At 42.7% G+C, this 19159-nt stretch overlaps 1 protein-coding gene across 1 annotated transcript; it reads right to left on the bottom strand.

The window, feature by feature from the left end:
• Nucleotides 1-18150: 18150 nt before the first annotated feature.
• On the bottom strand, nucleotides 18151-18452 carry LOC114685308 (60S ribosomal protein L37-like). Its single transcript, XM_037204361.1, is given in 3 exon segments — nucleotides 18151-18306; nucleotides 18309-18332; nucleotides 18335-18452. Coding segments are annotated over 3 exon segments (255 nt in total). The 3' UTR covers nucleotides 18151-18193.
• Nucleotides 18453-19159: the final 707 nt, after the last annotated feature.

Below are 19159 nucleotides of genomic sequence, written 5' to 3'. Positions count from 1 at the left end.
GTCTTTTGATACAAGGTCTTATAATATAGCCTAGATTGGTCTTGGATTCACAATGTAGTTTAACATTTAACTTGGCTTTTAACTCAAGTCAATTCTCCTGCATCAAATAGGAGCTGAGAACTGAACCTGGGTTTCTGCAAGAGCAGGAGTGCTCTTAACTGCTGAGCCACCTCTCCAGCTCTTTGTTTTAAATTGTTTGTGTGTGTGTGTGTGAGTGTGTGTGTGTGTGTGTGTGTGTGTGTGTGTAAGAGAGTGCAGGTGCTCTCAGAGGCTAGAAGAAGGCATTAGATCTCCCCAAGCTTGAGCTTCAGGAATGAGTGAGATACCTTGTGTAGGGGCTGTGAACCAAACTCAGGTACCTGCCCGTAATGGAACTGTCTCCCTTGCTTTTTTCCCTGTTATCAACAGACTTTTAATATGTAGCCCTGCTAGCTTCAACCTCATGCATGATCCTCTTGCTTCTGGCATCCTTGTGGTGGGGTTACAGGGTTGTGCCGCCACACCAGGCTCTCCTAACTGTCTCCTAAAGGTCTACCATCTTTTGATACCACTACACCGGGGACCAAGCTGATGACGAGGTCATGTGGTTGGGTTTACAACCAATGAGAAGGCAGAATAGAAAGTCAATAAAAAGGACAAACACACAGGAAGTAGGTCTCTTGCGGAGAGGTAGGGCAGCAGTGGCAGTGAAGGGTAAGGTTTTTAATCTCAGCTCTTAGCTATTGCTCTGACCTCTTGGCTTTCATCTCTGAATCGGCTCTGTGTTTCTTCTTTAAAAAGACGGTTACATCTACATTTGGTGCCCAACGTGGCAAGAATTCATTAAAAACCGCTTGGCTTGGTCGGTCTGCTTTCCCGCCTGGGCTCCCTAGCTCCGGCACAGCTTGGCTTAGGTCTCAGGCCCGACTGATGGACTGACCTTAGCTGCAAGCGGTTACCCACAGCTGTGCTAATTGCTTAAAGCCGGTGCTACAAACAACTCAGGCCTGCCGGAGCTACTGGTCGGCTGCACTCGACTGCAACTGCTTCTGGCTGAAACGCCAACGCACGTGGTCGGAGCTTAAGGAAGCCAGAGCCCAGGCTCAACTCGGCTCAAGCGGGAACATGTGGCTGGATTTAAACTTTTAGCCAGAACTTGTGGCTACGCTTTCTCTTTCTCTCTCTCTCTCTCTCTCTCTCTCTCTCTCTCTCTCTCTCTCTCTGGATTCACACCTCGGACACTAGGTGGCTGTTTTGAAATGCCCTCGGATTTCTACTGTTCTATGCAGACTTTGTAAGTCAATTAAGACATCAGATATTTTAAAGAAAACTATTTAAAAGAGAAATTTTTTCCACATTAAAAAATTGGGTTTTATGTGTACATTGGAAAAAAATTGGGCTTTGTTTGAAATTTTAGGCAGTCTGACAATGGAACAACTATATGAGAAGATTAATGTTGATCGAATTATGCACATTATTACTTTTCTTATCCTTATTTTGCTATTTAAAAAGATAGCCAATTTAAGTGCCAGGATAAAAGTTTTAGAAAAATCTGTTAAAATGAATTATAGAGAAATTCAAATTCAGACAGAAGAAATTAACAGTGAAGTTGTTTTAGGATTGGATTATAAGGTTACAGAAAGAAAGCCTGTTTTCACATAATCACCCTTAATTTATCTGGTAACCATACAGCAGCTACCTGGTCAAGAGAATGGACAAAATTTTTGGACTCCAGTTGAAATGTTAGATTTATGAAGGTTTAGGGAGGCAATAGTATCTTACGGCATGCATTCCCCATATGTAAAGCAAATGTTAAATTCCTGGTCACCTTATAATAGGACTATACCACAGGACTGGGGGGAGCTGGCACATGCTGTTCTGGAATCCGGACAACAGCTCCAGTGGCAAATGTGGTTCAAAGAGGAATCTAAAAACATAGCAAAACAATGTAGGGATAAAGGAATACAAGTCTTCCAAGATCAGCTTATTGGAGAAGGTAAATATGCTTCAGTACAAGCACAATGTTTATATGACATCCAAACCTTAATTCTATATCAAATGGCAGCCTTGAATGCATGGGACAGAGTTGAGGAACCAGGAAAGAAAACTGAGTCATTTACAAAGGTTATACAGGGCCTAAAAGAATCTTTCACAGATTTCTTACAAGGATTGACTTCAGCGGTAAAGAGAATGGTCCCAATTCAGAAGCCAGTCAGATAATTGAATCTCTGGCTTTTGAGAATGCGAATGCAGCATGCAAGAGAATAATCAGGCCAATAAAGGCAAGATCTGCACCTTTGGAAGATTGGATTAGAGATATGGTTAATGTTGAGCCTCATGACCAAGATGATATGTGGATAGGAGAAGCAATTTCAAGAAGTTTGAGGAATGTCAGATGTTTTGGATGTGGAAAGCAAGGACATTTGAAAAGGGACTGTTAACAGGACATTCCTAGAAACAATGTTTCTTCAAGGAACAATGGCAACAGAATGCCCCTTTCTTCTGGAGTATGCAGAAGGTGTGGTAAGGGAAAACACTGGACCAATGAATATAGATCAACAAGGGACAGACAGGGTAATCCTTTGTCTCAGTCTTTGGGAAACTCCCAGAGGGGCCTCAGGCAGGTCCCCACAGTAAATCCAGTTCAGGCCTTTCCTGCAGTCATAGAGGAAACCCCTACTCAGAGCAATTAAATAACCAAATGTCTGTTGGAATAAACCAGGCTGCTTGGGATGATGAAAGAGAGAGAATAGAAAATTCAGGAGAAAATAAAGAAATTTTTTCTGGAAAACTTCTATAAATGAACAAAAACCAAAGTTAACAATAAGAATAAATGGTGTTTTGTTGTCTGGTCTGGTAGACACAGGTGCTGACGTTACTATAATTGCACCAGAATTTTGGCCTCCAACTTGGCCTCTTCAGGAGGTAAACATTCAATTGTTAGGAATTGGAACATTATCTCAAGTGAAACAGAGTGCAAGATGGCTCAAATGTATAGGTCCAGAAGGACAGAGAGGAAAATTAAAACCATATGTGGCTAACATAGCTATTGTTGGATCACAAATCTGGGGGTCTCAAGTGGGCGCCCCAAGAACCCAGACTCCAGTCTAGTTGATGCAAACACAAGAGGATTTATTAAGCTTCTATATAGAAGGGCAAACCCTGCTCCTAAGAGCAAGAGCTGCATCTTACTGCAGCCTCCTAAGGGCTTATAAAGGAAAAACCCCACAAAACCCACAAGATTACAATTCCCATACAATTTTGTTTCACAAGATCATGGTCTGGGTACAGAGTGATCACAGAGGGGGTACAGTTACATCAACAGGTACATTCTTCCTGAAACCTCAAGGGGGGGGTATCAAGGGAGGAATGGAGTTTACACAAAGGTCACAGTGGTCCTTCCTGGAACACCTGCAACTATCCCAGTCATAGTTGAGCACATCTCTTTTTTTTTTTTTAATTCTTTTTTTAATTAATTAATTTATTTTTTAAATTACACTCATGATATTAATCACATTTGTGGTATTCATAGATTACATTCGCAGTATTCATTCAAATATATATATGTATATATATATTCATTCAAATATATATATATATATATATATATATATATATACATATATATATATTTAAATGTCGAATGTCATTTCTTGAAGGGGGTAGGAGGTCTTAATTACAGGCTTACAGCACAATGGGAGGACCCTGGAGGGCAGAAGTTCGCTACTGATGTTTTACAATCTTGCATCTAAGCTGTTAATGCCCATTATTCATGATACACAGACAAGGAACTTCCCTTAGGCATTCAGGAGGGTGGAACCTGGCAGAGAATTAGCATTGGGAGGATATCAAGGTCAAGGTCCATAAGCAAGGTAGTAGTTACCCAAAACGGGGGCCAGGGCCCTGCAGGTGCTCTTTTATTAAAAAATGAGCTTCTGACTTGGGTTGCGGGGGATGTCAGCAGGTCACCTTACCCGTCATGCAGACGCCTGCCCAGGCTACACAGGTGCTCTGTCTTAGGTTGGTGAGTGCCCCCCAGGAATTACCTGTCTCTGAATACTCATTATCATACCGGCTCAATCGTGTGTGAGCTGCATGGTTAATGAGCACATCTCTTAACAGAAATCTCTTTACATTGTTATATGGTTGCAGGGGAGATTGAACAATGGCTAAGTCAGGTTGCCCTTGGAACTAGATTTTTAGTTTCTCATTTCCTGGTGCATGAAGTTTCTCCTTTCCTGAGGCTTGGGGGTATAAGCCTGAAGGGCTAGGGTCTTTCACTATGAACCTGAGGGGTTGAGACCTGTTGCAAGAATGGAATACTCAGATTAACATCCCTCCAACCTCAGAAACAAATCATAAACTAGCACGTTTCTAAGAGAAATATTAGAAGATATTATTCTAATGAGTGGTCACGAGCCATCCATATTATACAAGAACAGGGCACAACAACTGATGATCTTCCAAAGACACCAACAGCTCTACCTTTAAAATGGTTAACAGACAAGCCTGTATGGGTTCAGCAATGGCCTTTAACAACAGAGAAACTCCAGACTTTAGAAGAGCTGGTAGAAGAACAGTTAAATGCTCAGCATATTGAAGAATCAACCAGCCCTTGGAATTCTCCTGTATTTGTTATTAAAAAGAAATCTGGTAAATGGAGAATGGTAACAGACCTTAGAGTAATTAACAAAGTAATTCAGCCAATGGACTCTCTACAATCTGGAATTCCTTTGCCTACTCTATTACCAAAAGGATGGCCTCTCATAGTTATTGATTTAAAAGACTTATTTCTTTTCAATACCCTTACAAGAAAAAGACAGAGAAAGATTTGCCTTCACGGTGCCTACTTACAATAATTCTCAACCGGTTAAAAGATTTCAGTGGAGGGTCCTCCCACAGGGAATGTTGAATAGCTCAACTCTGTGCCAATATTTTGTACAACAGCCATTGGAAGTGATACGTAAAAAATTTCCTAAATCTATAATTTATCATTATATGGATGATATTTTACTAGCAGACTCAAATGCAGATACTTTATAAAGAATGTTTGAAGAAGTAAAGAAAATTTTGCCTTGCTGGGGATTACAAATTGCTCGTGAAAAGATACAAAGAGGAGATTCTATTAATTATTTAGGATATAAAATAGAGCTACAAAAAATTAGATGCCAAAAGGTGCAAATTAGGAGAGATAGACTACAGATTCTTAATGACTTTCAAAGATTATTTGGAGACATTTCTCATCTACAAACTATTGTTGGGGTAAATAATGATGAACTGAATAATTTGTTCAAAACCTTAAAGGTGACAAGGACTTAAATAGTCCAAGGGAATTATCACCTGAAGTTGAGAAAGAATTGGCCTTGGTAGAAAAGAAAGTACACGAAGGACAGATATTGATCCAAAGCTGGATTGCATTTTGGTTATTTTACCTTCTAGGCATTCTCCTATTGGAATATTAATGCAGAGGGAAGATATTATATTGGAATGGATATTTTTACCAAATAAACCAAATAAAAAATTAAAAACTTATGTGGAAAGAAATCTCTGACTTGATTTGGAAAGGAAAAGTGAGATTTCGTCAATTAGTAGGAATAGACACAGCAGAAATTGTCTTACCTTTAACTAAGGAGGACATTGAAAAATTATGGACAGAAAGTGAACCTTGGCAAAGAGCTTGCAGTAATTTTTTGGGAGAAATTAACAGCAAATATCCCAAAGGAAAGAGAATTGATCTTATAAAGAGAGCTGATTGGATCTTGCCTCCAATTATATGGGAAAAACCCATATCTGGAGTTCGTACATTTTAAACAGATGCCAACAAACAAGGAAAGGCAGGTTACAAATCAGAAAATTTAAGTAAAGTGGTTCAAAGTCCTTATAATTCAGTTCAAAAATCAGAATTGTATGCTATTCTGTTGGTATTAATTTATTTTTCAGAACCTCTCAACATAGTAACTGACTCTCAGTATGCTGAAAAGTGGTATTACATATTAAAATGCAGAATTTATCCCTGATGCTTCAGAATTAACTTCACTATTCATTCAATTACAAGATACAATCAGGAAAAGGAGTCATCCTTTATATATAACTCACATCCAATCCCATACTGTTCTGGAAGGCCCTCTAGCACAAGGTAATGATGAGATTGATAAATTATTGATAGGAAATGTGCTGGAGGCCTCAGAATTTCATAAGAAACATCATGTCAATAGTAAAGCTTAAAAAAAAAAGATTTTTCCATAACCTGGCAACAAGCCAAAGAAATAGTAAAGAAATGTCCTACTTGTTACTTCTCCAATCAGACGCCATTACCAGCAGGATGTAACCCAAAGGGTACTCAGAGGAATGAAATCTGGCAGATAGCTGTGTTTCATTTTGCAGAATTTGGGAAATTGAAATATGTACACCATACCATCAATACTTATTCAGGATTTCAATGGGCAACTGCTTTGAGTTCTGAAAAAGCTGATTCTGTAATCACTCATTTGCTAGAAGTTATGGCCATCATGGGTATACCTGCACAAATCAAAACTGACAATGCTCCATCATATGTCTCTGTTAAAATGAAACAGTTTTTTGCTTATTACAATATAAAGCATGTTACAGGTATACCACACAATCCTACAGGTCAAGCAGTTATAGAAAGATCAAACAGAACTCTAAAGGATATGCTAAATAAACAGAAAGGGGTAACAAAACCCCTCAGAAATAGACTGCATAATGCTCTAATAACTTTGAATTTTCTCAATGCCAATGAGAAAGGAACAACAGCTACAGAGAGACATTGGATAATAGAAAAAATACAGAATTAAATCAGCCTATATACTTTAAGGATGTGCTGACCTCAGAATGGAAAGCAGGGTATGTATTACGTTAGGGACGAGGTTTTGCTTTTGTTTCTACAAGAGAAGATAAGCTGTGGGTACCATCAAAATTGATAAAGGTTTGATTTGAATAAGAGAGACCTTTTAATTAGAGGAGGTGATAGTTCATCAACCAGCATGACCATCCAATTTAAACTAACTTATACCATTAACACATGCCTTTGCATTTTAACCAGAGAATAACTTACCAAAAGGGAACATCCCCAAAATTAGTCTTGAGGAAAGGTTTTTGTTTTTGTCTTCTAGGAAAATGAAGGCTAAGGAATCTGAAGAACACTGGACAAATGAGACAACTGAAGAAAAGGGGTAAATCATCTATCCCAGGAAACAGAGTAAAATGGCGTATGGGTATATCATCTACAAAATTTCATAAGTCTTCCTAAATGTTTGTTTCTGCTCTTCTATAAAAAAAATTAACACTATTGGTCTTCTTGTAGTCCCAGTTCAATTAAAATTTAAAGCTGACTTTGGAGTTGGAGAATGGCTCTTTCCTTCTTTAAACTCAAGCATGTTGTTAAAAGGAAATCACAAACTCCCTGTATCATGCCAGAAGAAAAGAGCCATCTTCTGCTATGGGACAGGAGAAAAACCAAATTAATTAAGGGACTATTCTATTAGTAATCTCAATTCTTTGATTCTATTCTGATTCTTTAAACTTTCCTTAAAGTATGAATTTTATATCAAAATTTACAAGATATATATACATCTTAAACTTTGTTAAGATATGAATGGTCATATAGAGTACTAACTAATTCTAGAAAAAAGGCTTCAATTAGCTGCATATATATGTCTTTGTGTTCAAGTCTCTTATCAGTTTTCTGTAGGAAATCATGCCCAGGCCTAACGTCAACTGAAGTCTCCAGGAAGAAGATGGGGCCCCACAACAACAACAATTCCACGTGGACAATACTAACATCACTAAGCTGACAAACATCATCTACAAATCAGCTTTGAACTACAAAGTGCTCAGAGCAATTTTGAGAGGGCTAGCTGAGATGATCCAGTCAAAGACTACTTGAGGGCTGGAGAGATGGCTCAGAGGTTAAGAGCACTGACTCCTCTTTCAGAGGACCAGGGTTCAATTCCCAGTATCCATATAGCAGTTCACAACTGTCTGTGACTCCAGTTCCAGGAGATCTGACACCTTCACACCAGTGCACATAAAATAAAGTTAAATAAATCATTAAACAAAAAAAAAAAAAAAAAAAAAAGAAAAAAGACTACTTGAATAAGGACTTGAGATAAACCCTGAACTTTGGCATTATACACAGACTGGATAATGAAGGATATAGTTACCTTTCCTAGAATTTGACAATTAATCTAAAATTTTTCTTTTCAGGATAAAGATACCTTCGCCCATACCCAGCAGGAAGCAATTTTAATATATGATGCCCACATTCACAAAGAGGTGATGTGGGGCAGGTGGTTTTTTTTTTTTTTTTTTGTCTTTTAATGGGTTTTGGGTCTAGGATAATTTTCATTGCTTAGGAGGGTTGGTTACAAGTTGTTGTTAAGGGTTAGGAAAAGGGATAAGCAAAGGAGATTAGATTTAAGGGTCTTGTTTAAAAAAAGAAAAAGAAAAAGATAATTACTAGTTTTAAATACTTTACATTGGATTGGAGTTTTTATATTGTATACAAGTTATATCTATATGTTATATATATATTGTATACAAGTTTTATATATATATGTATATATATATTGAAATTGATATTGTTAGAAAATGCTATATGTATATTTTTAATTTTGTTCAAGACATTGTACTTATACTGTTCATTTAACAATGTAATGCAATTTGCTGATCCTTGAATGTTATTATTACCAACTATTAGGATATAAAGAAATGAAAGTTAGTAGTTAGACATTATAATAGATCTTGTAGTCATATTAGGTGTGTTTTCAAGATCGAGCAGATATATTTTAGATAGACAGGTCATCTTCAAACCCTTCAGAAATCCACAGAATATGGCATTTATAATGTTTTAATAACTTAGAATTTTTTCTTTTTTGTTATGACTACGAGACATGTGGGCTCTTAGCAGTACCCATCTACTTCAAAGAAAATATGGGCATTGAAGAAACTGCATATGGAGTTAACTTTCATTGTGGCAAAAGTTAGCCACTGGACAACAAAGTATTCTTGAATCAACTGCTGACAACAGGACAGACAGGACACAAAACAAAGGACTACTGATTCTTGCCAAAACAAGTGTGGTTATGGCTTTATCAAAAGGCATCTTCTGAGGCCAGGACAATATGGCACCATCCCTGAAGTGGACTTCGAAATCCGGAAAAGGTACAGTGACCTTTTCTTCGAAGGCAGCTGAACAGGCAGTGGGTCGATGGCTTCTGATGTGCAATGGAACAGCAGCTGAAACAGTTATTCTTGAAGAGTACCTAAGCTCAGAACACTCAATAGTAGACTGACATTTAATAGAAGGATATGGAGAAGAACCTCATGCTGAGATGAAGCCACATACACACACATAGCCAAGAAGAATGGACAGCTGAATAAAAAAAAAAATCAACAATTTCCAGAATTTAAAATCCTGAATCATTACATGACACTAGTGGAATTCAGGTGTTTCTGGTACATGGACTGCTTTCACCCAATGTGAGGTTGAACTGTTGACCTTGTGTACATCCTGCTTCACAAATGAGTCTGTCAGATACAATATGCCTATAGGCTGAAGATGATGCCCCAACACTATGGAGAAACCTCGGTGACTCTCCAGGCAGCTGGCCGTTTCTGTCAACTCACATTTTTTTTTTTTTTTTGGAAGCTGCTTGCATGCACTTCCTGTTTTCAATTTTTATTATCTAATATTATTTCCTTCTTGGATCTCTGAGGGAGTTGAAGATTAGTTAGTTATAGTTGAAGATTAGTTAGGATAGAAAGTGAATTAGGTACATTTTGGACTTACCACAATAGGATAGATAATGAAAGCATTTTCTCTGAATTTGTCAAATATAAATGGACTAGACATTGTTTAGGTATTTATTGCTTGTATATATGGTATATAGTTATTGTACTTTTGTATATAGTTTTTCTTGCGTTAGTTATAACCTTTTTCCTTTTTCTTTTTATTAAAATAGAAAAGGGGAAATATGGTGATATTTTATTTGTACTGAAATGTAATTTTATTTGTATGTTAATAAATAAAGTTGCCTGGGGGTCAGAGCTAATAGCAAGCCATAGCAGAAGCTGGGCCATGGTGGTCCATGCCTTTAATCCCAGCACTTGGGAGGCAGAGTTAGGCAGATCTCTGTGTGTTCAAGGATATAGCCAGCATGGAGACACATACCTTTAATCTCAATACAAACCATAGGAGACCTGGAGGTCTGTATAGATGGGCAGTGACGAGGAGGTCATTTGGTTGGGTTTACAACCAATGAGAAGGCAGAATAGAAAGTCAATAAAAAGGACAAAAACACAGGATATAGGTTTCTTGCTGAGGACGACAGCAGTGGCAGTGAAGGGTAAGGTTTTTAGTTCTTAGCTATATATAGTTCTGACCTCTTGGGCTTTCATCTCTGCATTGGCTCTGTGTTTCTTATTTAACAAGACGGTTACATCTACACCAAGCCTCCAGCATACGACTGTCTTGGGTCAAGACCTCTTAAAGCATAGTGTCCTCCTAGGAAGACTCGGGGTGATGGCTGAAGTCTTTTGGAAGATAACACATGGAATCCAGTCAGCCTCAGGTAGTGCTGACAAGCTTAGAGTACATACTGTGACCTCAAGACTTTGCTCCAAGATAAATTCCCCAGCAGATTAAAGGCTTATTACCTGGGGTGTTTATTTGTTCTCCAAGGAGTGTTCCAATGAGACCCGCCCATAGGAATGTCAACACAACCCCCCCCCCCTGCTTTCTTTCTTTTCTCTTCTCTTACCTTTGTTCAGGTGAACTTGAAGCGAGCACACCATGAGTCACTGTTCCCGCCTCCTCCTAGAATTGTCCCATCAGAATTCTAAGCTAGGATGACATTACAAACCTCTAACTCTTTCAGGATAGACTAAGCCACATACAATGCAAAGAAACACTTGGCATGTGTGAGTATGGTGTTTACACAGGTTAAAGAGGAAGCTTTGCTGGGTTGTTTGGAATATGAAAGAAAATCACAGAATTGAATGGCCACAAAACATTTTCAGCATCACCTGGCATAGAATGAACAGTTAGTAAAGGCGATCTGTCTGTGTCTTGGAAGAGTCCATGCTTCTAAGATGCGACCTGTTTGTGCTATGAACTCTTTGAAATTCATAACTCCATTTTTCCTGAAAGGAACACATGGTGTAAAATCAGATTAGACTGCAACTAGGGACCACATAATTGACTACACTGGGATTATTTTGAAAGACGGGTTGTCAGTAATTAAGCCAGGGCAGGAAGACAATCTAAAAGAATCATTCTTGCAGTAAAGTCACCGTCGACAGGGGCTAGCAGAGGGCAGCTGTCAGGAAACCGGTTTCCAAGTCATTTTCTGTGCCAGGCGCCCTTTGCTTGGGGACCGAGTTACATAAGAGGCAGCATCAAGTTGTGCCTGCTGAACATTCCTTGGCTCACAGCAAGAGTGTGTGGGAACCATGGCCTGGCACCCCGCTTCAGTGGAATCTGGGGGGTGGGGGGAATGTCTCAGGGAGACATTGGGAGTGACTCTGGGGTTCCTCCCATGCAGGTAACTTCAGCTCCCTGGGCACAGAGAGATCAAAATGTCTTTCCAAAAACATAAATCAAAAGAGGGTTGGTGCTGGCAGCTGGGCAGGGGTGGTGCATGCCTTCAATCCCAGCCCTCAGAGGCAGAGGCAGGTGAATCTCTGAGTTCGAGGCCAGCCTGGTCTACAGAGGGAGTTCCAGGACAGCCAGGACTGTTACACAGATGGAACCCTGTCTCAAAGAAAAAGAGGGTTGGTGCTGTGGCCAGGGCCAGCCTGGGCTACAGAGTGGGACCCAGTCTCAAAGCAAAGCAGCTGCACTAGAGGCATAACTCCGTTTTCAGCAGTGCTTGTCGGCACACCTGAAGCCCGGGTCCCATCTCGAGCACAGCATGAACTGGAGGTGGTGGCTCACGTCTTTGGCTCTAGAGCTTGGGAGGTGGAGGAGGTGTGCTCAGGAGTTCAAGGTCATCTTCATAGTGAGTTTGAGGGTAAGACTGGGTTACCCGAGACGCTGCATCAGCACCATCCTCCCCACCTCTCGCCACACTCACCAGAAAAAGGAAAACTCCAACTCGACCAGAACAAATACAGATCAGGTACCGGCGTGTAGCTCAGTGGTAGAGTATGTACTGGACTTCTTGAGGCCCTGGGTTCAATGCCTAGCACTCTAACCCAAAACCACATTCAGGCAAATCTCTTCTCTACTCATAAGTTTCCATGCTTCAGTCTCTACGACCAATCCATTCTCCTTTGCCCTGGTGCCCAGGCACATTCACTTTGTGCCGGCAGTGCTGACCCTCTGGATATTTCTCCGAACTCAATCCACACAGCAGGGCCTTTGCACCTGCTGGTCCCTCTGAGTGGAGCTGACCTCATTCAGACAACTGTGTCCAGTACTTGCTCATTTTGGTTCTTTTTCCAATGAGCTGTTCCCAGCAAGAGATCTCTTGTCTATGTAGAAAGATAAATGACTGATGCCTTATGTGGCCATGCTGTGATTTATTTTATTCTTTCATATACAGGGGATGTGTGAGAAGGACCCAGCCTCAAATGTCACCTATGAAAACAGGACACAGGTCCATTGCAGCCTGTGTGCTGAAGCAGGCAACAGAAAGACAGCCAGGTCGTAGCCAGATGGTAGTTGACATTAGCATGGGAGGTGGGCTTGGGCCTCCCTCAGCTGCAGAATGAGCTTCAAAAGTAGGTGTCTTGTAGGGTTTCTGTTGCTCTGAAGAGACACCATGGCCATGGCACCTCTTATAAAGGGAAAACATTAAATTGGGGTGGCCTACATTTTCAGAAGTTTAGTCCATTATCATGGTGTGACATGGTGGCGTGCAGGCAGACATGGTGCTGGGAAAGAAGCCGCGAGTCCTGAATCTTGACCCACAGGCAATAGGAAGTGATCTGAACTGTAACACGGAGGGTAGCTTGAGCAAAGGAGACCTCAAAGCCCACCCCCACAGTGAGACACTTCCTCCACAAAGGCCACACCTCATAATAGTGTCACTCCCATTGGGGGCTGTTTTCTTTCAAACCACCACAGTAGGGCTGTAGATCTAGGGTCCCAGGAGGCAGCAAAGATGTGGGTGAGAAGCACAGTATGTCAGATAGGGAAAAAGCTTGTCATGGGTCAGAGACTCTTTTGGACATGCTCAGTTCCCTGCTGACAAGGGAAGTGGGGATCCGAGGAGGCTGAGAGGCAGCTGGGAAGGAGGGGGTCATGGAAAAAGGTGGAGCTTGCTGAATAGTGTTTTCCTCTGAATTCAAAGCTCCTGGAGGGAGGCTTATAGGACGAAGATCTCCTTTTGCTAATGAAACTTACTAGCCCAAGATGCTCAAAAAGTTGTCAGAGTCACAAAGCCCCTAGCCAAAGTTATAAAAGCAGCAAACAGTTGCTCCTGGGAGGAGACTCTTTGGTGGAGCTGCCTGCAGCCCGTGCGTAGAGTTCCAGGGGTGCGGCTCTCCTGAGTCGTCACCAATGCTGGAGTGCACTTTTTAGAGCTGCAGTCGTAATCCATGCCACTGTCAATAAATAACTCATTTATCTTCCTGTAAGTCACCCCAATAAACTCATTGGTTCAATATTTATGTGTATGTTTATTTAGACAGGATTTAGAAGAATACAAATGAAAACCTAAATCATATTTACCTCTAGCCTGTAGATCTTCTCCTTAAAAGGACAGAATCAAGGAGAGATATTCTGCTTTCATTTTGTATTCTTGTTCCACTTTAAAAACATCAGTACTGAGGTTTGAACCCACAGCTTCACACATCCTAGGCAAGTCCTCTACCACTGAGCCATGCCCCAGTTCTTCACTGGGGGATTCTAGGCAGGGGCTCTGCCACTGAGCCACACCCCCAGCCTCCCACTGGGGGATTCTAGGCAGGGGCTCTACCACTGAGCCACACCCCAGCCCCTCACTGGGGGATTCTAGGCAGGGGCTCTACCACTGAGCCACACCCCAGCCCCTCACTGGGGGATTCTAGGCAGGGGCTCTACCACTGAGCTATGCCCCTGGCCCCTCACTGGGAGATTCTAGACAGTTGCTCTACCACTGAGTCACACCCCAGCCCCTCACTGGGAGATTCTAGGCAGGGACTCTACTACTGAGCCACACCATCCCCTTTTCTTTGCTTTGTGTGTTTGTTTGTTTGTTTTTGAGACAGGTTTTTGTTTTGTAGCCCAGGCTGGTCTTAAACCTGCAGAATTCTTCAGTCTGCCAAGTGCTGGGATTACAGGTGTGTGCCACTACTCCTGGCTCTTGACTTTGAAAAAATATTTTGTGTATTTGAGTATTTTCCTGCCTTATGTTTGTGCACTGTACCATGTTTATGTTTCTGTCCTTAGAGGTCAGAAGAGAGTGTTGGATCCCTTGAAACTGGAGTTACAGTGTTGGGGAGCCATGTGAGAGGAACAGCAAACAGTTTTGGAACTCATGGAGGTCAGCATAAGAAGTCACAAGAGTCTTGGAGAGGCAGAGCCCAAGGGCTGTGTGTGTCCCGAGGACCTCCTGCTGTTATTGAACACAACTCTGCTTATCACCCTCACGGTCATCACATCCCTCATCATCTATGGGTTGTGTGAACACTCTCAGGGGGTTTCTAGCCCCTTACTGGGCAGTGTTACTGGTACTTACAATAACAGTGATTGACTTTATCCAAGTGTTGCTGCTGGAGCAGATTAATGATTCAACCACCACCCTTAGGAAGAATTTAGACATGTAGAATTGTTAGTAAGGTTAGGTTAAGGTGTTTTTGTTAATGGTTTTGAGGTAGAAAATCTTGGGGGACGATGTAAAGTTTCGAAAGGCACACTTCTGTTAGTTAAGCAAGGCACTCGCTGAGGTCAGGGAATAAAAACAATGGCAGCCTGGCTGTTGCTGCCTTTCTGGCTAGGATAGGTTGGTGATCAAAGGTGATGATTAATTAGTTCCTTGTACCCATTTCTGCCCCCAGCTTTCTGGTATGATTTAATAAAAAACTGTTCATGAGTGGGTATGCACCCTGAGAATTTAAAGTAGAAATGACTGTTTTTCATATATAAAAGTCTAGATTTGTGACTTTTAAGGTATTTATTTATTTATATAAAATTACCCATTGAGATAAATAATAAAATGATTGATTCTTTCTTTGTAAAAGAACTGGCTGAGAAGAAGACATTGCTTGCTTATACTCTGTTAATCTATAACAGGTTGCTTATCTATGAATGTATATGGACCTTTGGAAATCATTTGTTTTTTACATGTAATACTTAGGTTTACTCATGTAAGGGAAATGAGAAACATGCTGTTTTTTAGTTGTATTCATTGTAATCCTTCACTTGAAAAATAGAATGCAACCACAATGTAATTTTTATACTGCTTGAAAGGTATCATTGGGGTATATAAACTGTAATAAAAAAAAGAGAGAGAGATATGAGAGACCCTGACATTCTGGAGATGTGTGCTTGTGCTTGTGTGTGCGTGTGTGTGCGTGCATGCGTGCGTGCATACATGCATGTGTGTGTGTATGTGTGTTCTCATTTTTCATCTGCCCCAGAGAATTAAGTTTTACTCTCTCTGAGAAACAGTCTATTGTGTGAGCAGTTGCCGACTCCACACCTCCTCTGGCACTGCTGAGAGCTGGTTTTCATCAGCAGCCTTACAGGTAATTTTTAGCCATTGTATGGGGGATGGTAATGAAACCCAGGTCCTCTGCAAGAGCAGCCAGAGCTCTTAATTACTGAGCCATCTCTCAAGCCCCTGATTTCGTCTCTCTTTTTTTTCTTTTTTAACAAGTGTTTGCATTTCACATAGCAGTTAAGATTAAACTATTTCCCAGTGTTTGTATTGCTGTGTAATTTTTACATAACTCTAACAAAAGTGGTTATGAAAAAACTATTATTTTGGATTAGATGGGCTTTGCTTTAGAACTTTCAGTATATGCTTGCATTTAGATTTTTTAAAAAAGCAGATGCAGATGGACACTGTTCTAACAACACCTTTGGGTGTTTTCATTGCCTGGTGGAATCTGCAGCTCCTGAATGAACTGGGCATGCTCAGGAACAAGTGTGATTGGCACAGATCTGGGCTTACTTTCACCTATTCACCTGAGCCCAGCTGTCCCATCTGTCAGAAGACAGGAACTGGCTTATGTTAAAGAAGGAAGAACAGAGAGGGCTGGCATTCTCCCCAGAGTCACACAGCACGGACACTGCCCAGAGAAGGACAGGAAGGTAGGACTCCTCTCAAAAGTGCCATTGGTGTCTAGAAACTTCTCAGGCTGGAATGAAGCAGGTCCTGGAACTGGTCAGGGCCATGAAGGATGGAGTGGAGCAGTGGGATAACTGTGGTACCCTGTAGGAGGAGTTGGCACAGATGATCATGGCTGCCTACCCAGGGCAGCACCCAGAGATGGCCTCCTGGCATATGTCTCCCAAACTCGAGGGCCTACTCAGCCCTAGGGATAGAGGATGTGAGATTGTGGGCTACCAGGTCTACTCTCCTGGCAGGGTTCCTGCAACCTTCTCACTTGGCAACATGAGTTTCGCTATGGCTACCCAGCACAGCCAATGAATTACAGATGTGCCTTGTCTTACAATGGGGCAACCAATGGCCCACAGCCTTGTTGAGGTGAAAGGTGTAGGGACGGCCGGACACACCGGTGGTTTTTGCATCACGGGGCCCTGCAGTGTCATGATTATGTAGCTGATGGAAGCCATGGCCGGCTCACCCAGGGTTGAGAGAGAGCATTGCATATCACTGGTAAGTACATGAGCACAGTTAAAAACTCCAAAGCCAGGGAGTGGAGAGATGGCTCAGCCGTTAAAAGCCCTGTCTACTCTTGCAGAGGATCCTGGTTCGATTCCCAGCACCCACATAGTGGCTCACAACCATTTGTGACTCCAATTCTAGGGGCTAAGTTTCCCTCTTCTGGCCTCTGTGGGCACCACACATGCACATGGTGCAGACATAGATGCAGACAAAACATCCTCAAACTGCCCAGGTCCCCCACCCTGCTCCCAACTCCCCCACCCTGCCCCAGCTCCCCCACCCTGCCCCAGCGCCCCACCCTGCCCCAGCTCCCCCACCCTGTCCCCAGCTCCCCCACCCTTTCCCAGCTCCCCCACCCTGCTCCCAGCTCCCCCACCCTTTCCTCAGCTCCCCCACCCTGCCCCCAGCGCCCCACCCTGTCCCCAGCTCCCCCACCCTGTCCCCAGCTCCCCCACCCTTTCCCCAGCTCCCCCACCCTGCCCCCAGCGCCCCACCCTGTCCCCAGCTCTCTGGGCTCTCTCTCTCTCTCTCTCTCTCTCTCTCTCTCTCTCTCTCTCTCTCTCTCTCAGCTTGCTGTCTTTAGGTTCCCACGTCTCTGTGGCACCAGGTGCTTACTGAGCACCTACAAAAACACCAGGTCACATGCTTCCCAACGCTCGTTCCCATCTCATGATACACCTGTACCGTTAGCATCCCTAAATTTTCCTGATGAAAAAATTTAAGGCTCAAAGCTGAGTAGGCACTTGTTAGGCAGTCACACGCTGTCCGCTGAGTCACATCCCCAGCTCAAGGTATCTGTGTTTTGTCACTAGCCCTGTCTCTTTGTTCCTTATCCACCCGTGGGAGCCTAGAACTCTCCCCTCACTCTCACCATCCTCTGTCTGTCTGTTTGTCTGCCTCACATTCTCCATTATCAGGCTCTGCACCAGCCTGAGTTTGACACCCGACTTTATTTCTAGACCCAGTGGGCCCAGAGGCAAGCTGCCAGCCACGTTGTGCCTCCCTCACTGTGTCACCGACAGAATGGGGAGGAGAGCAGCCCACTAGGTATTTTTCCTCACCGAAAAGATCAGTTCTTTGAGAAATTTATACCGTGTGTTTTAATCACATTCACACCCTCCAGCCAGCTCCTCCTAGAGTTACACCCCTCTCGAACCACTCAAGTCTGTGCCCTCTTTTTTCTTTTTTTCTTTTTCTTTTTGTTTTTTCGAGACAGGGTTTCTCTGTGTAGCTTTGGACCCTGTCCTAGAACTCACTCTAGCCCAGGCTGGCCTCGAACTCACAGAGATCCACCTGCTTCTGCCTCTCGAGTGCTGGGATTAAAGGCATGTGCCACCAGGCCCCCTCTTTTTGCGTTTTTTTTTTTTTTTTACTTTTGAAACCAGAACATTTATTTTATGACTGACTGAAATTCCTCAAGATGAACTGGATGCTGCAACAGCTGCCCTCTTGGGTTTCGGTGTTGTCCCTTCACGGAATCCATGTCTGAATCTTCGATAGACAATTTTCAGGTGCCCCATCCGCCCAGTCCGGTAGTGTTTCGTCTCTTAGCCTTGGGTAATCACACTTGCCACAGGTCGACTTCTGAAGGTGGTAGGCCTTAGAGCCACAGCGGCGGCACAGCGTGTGCGTCTTCTTGCGACGCTTTCCAAAGGATGACGTTCCTTTCGTCATCTTGCTTCTGCCGCGGAGGCCAAAGAGCCTCTTTTTGCTTTTTAAAGAACCTTTCAAGTTCAGTTTGGGCAGCAACACTAGACCGTCAGAGGACTAAGTGGATTATTCCACGCAAAGGATTCGATGCCTTCCCAACATGCTCCCTGAATGAGGACCTGAGCTGCCCGGTAAGAGCAAGGTCGTGGGTTCATAAAAGTCCATGGTGGCGTCCTGCCAAGCTCATGAGTGTGTGGAGGTCCAGGTGTACTGTGTTGGTCCTCCCCCATGGGGTCAGAGGAGTCTGTGTGTGCCAGGTTCTAGAAGCTTTGACCTTTAGACTCAGACGCAGCACTGTCTCTAGCTGACCTCCCCGCCTCTGTTTTAACGGCCTCCACCCAAACCAGGACTATCGGTAAAGGAGGTTTGCTTACCTCTGCAAGCTGTTGACTGCTCACTTAAAACAGAGAGAGGCAACAGTGGGAACACATTCACCACACAAGGGGGAGTCAGGGCCTGAGTCCTGCTGAGATGGCCAGGATGCAGGCTTATCATGAGAAAGGAGGCAGACCCCTTCCTGCCAGTCACCAGTTACTCTAGAAATATCTCAGTTCCTTGAGGTTGGAGGACTGAGAGAAGAAAGGTGGGTGGTGCTTGGGAGAGAGGATGGAGAGAAAAAGGGAAACAGAGCATCATGCCCCAAGGGGCAGAAAAAGGTACTCAGACAGTGA

Source organism: Peromyscus leucopus, chromosome 1, assembly GCF_004664715.2.
Source record: "Peromyscus leucopus breed LL Stock chromosome 1, UCI_PerLeu_2.1, whole genome shotgun sequence".
NCBI lineage: Eukaryota > Metazoa > Chordata > Mammalia > Rodentia > Cricetidae > Peromyscus > Peromyscus leucopus.
The sequence above is the reverse complement of the archived record's forward strand: the minus strand, read 5'-3'. Positions and strand labels throughout refer to the sequence as shown.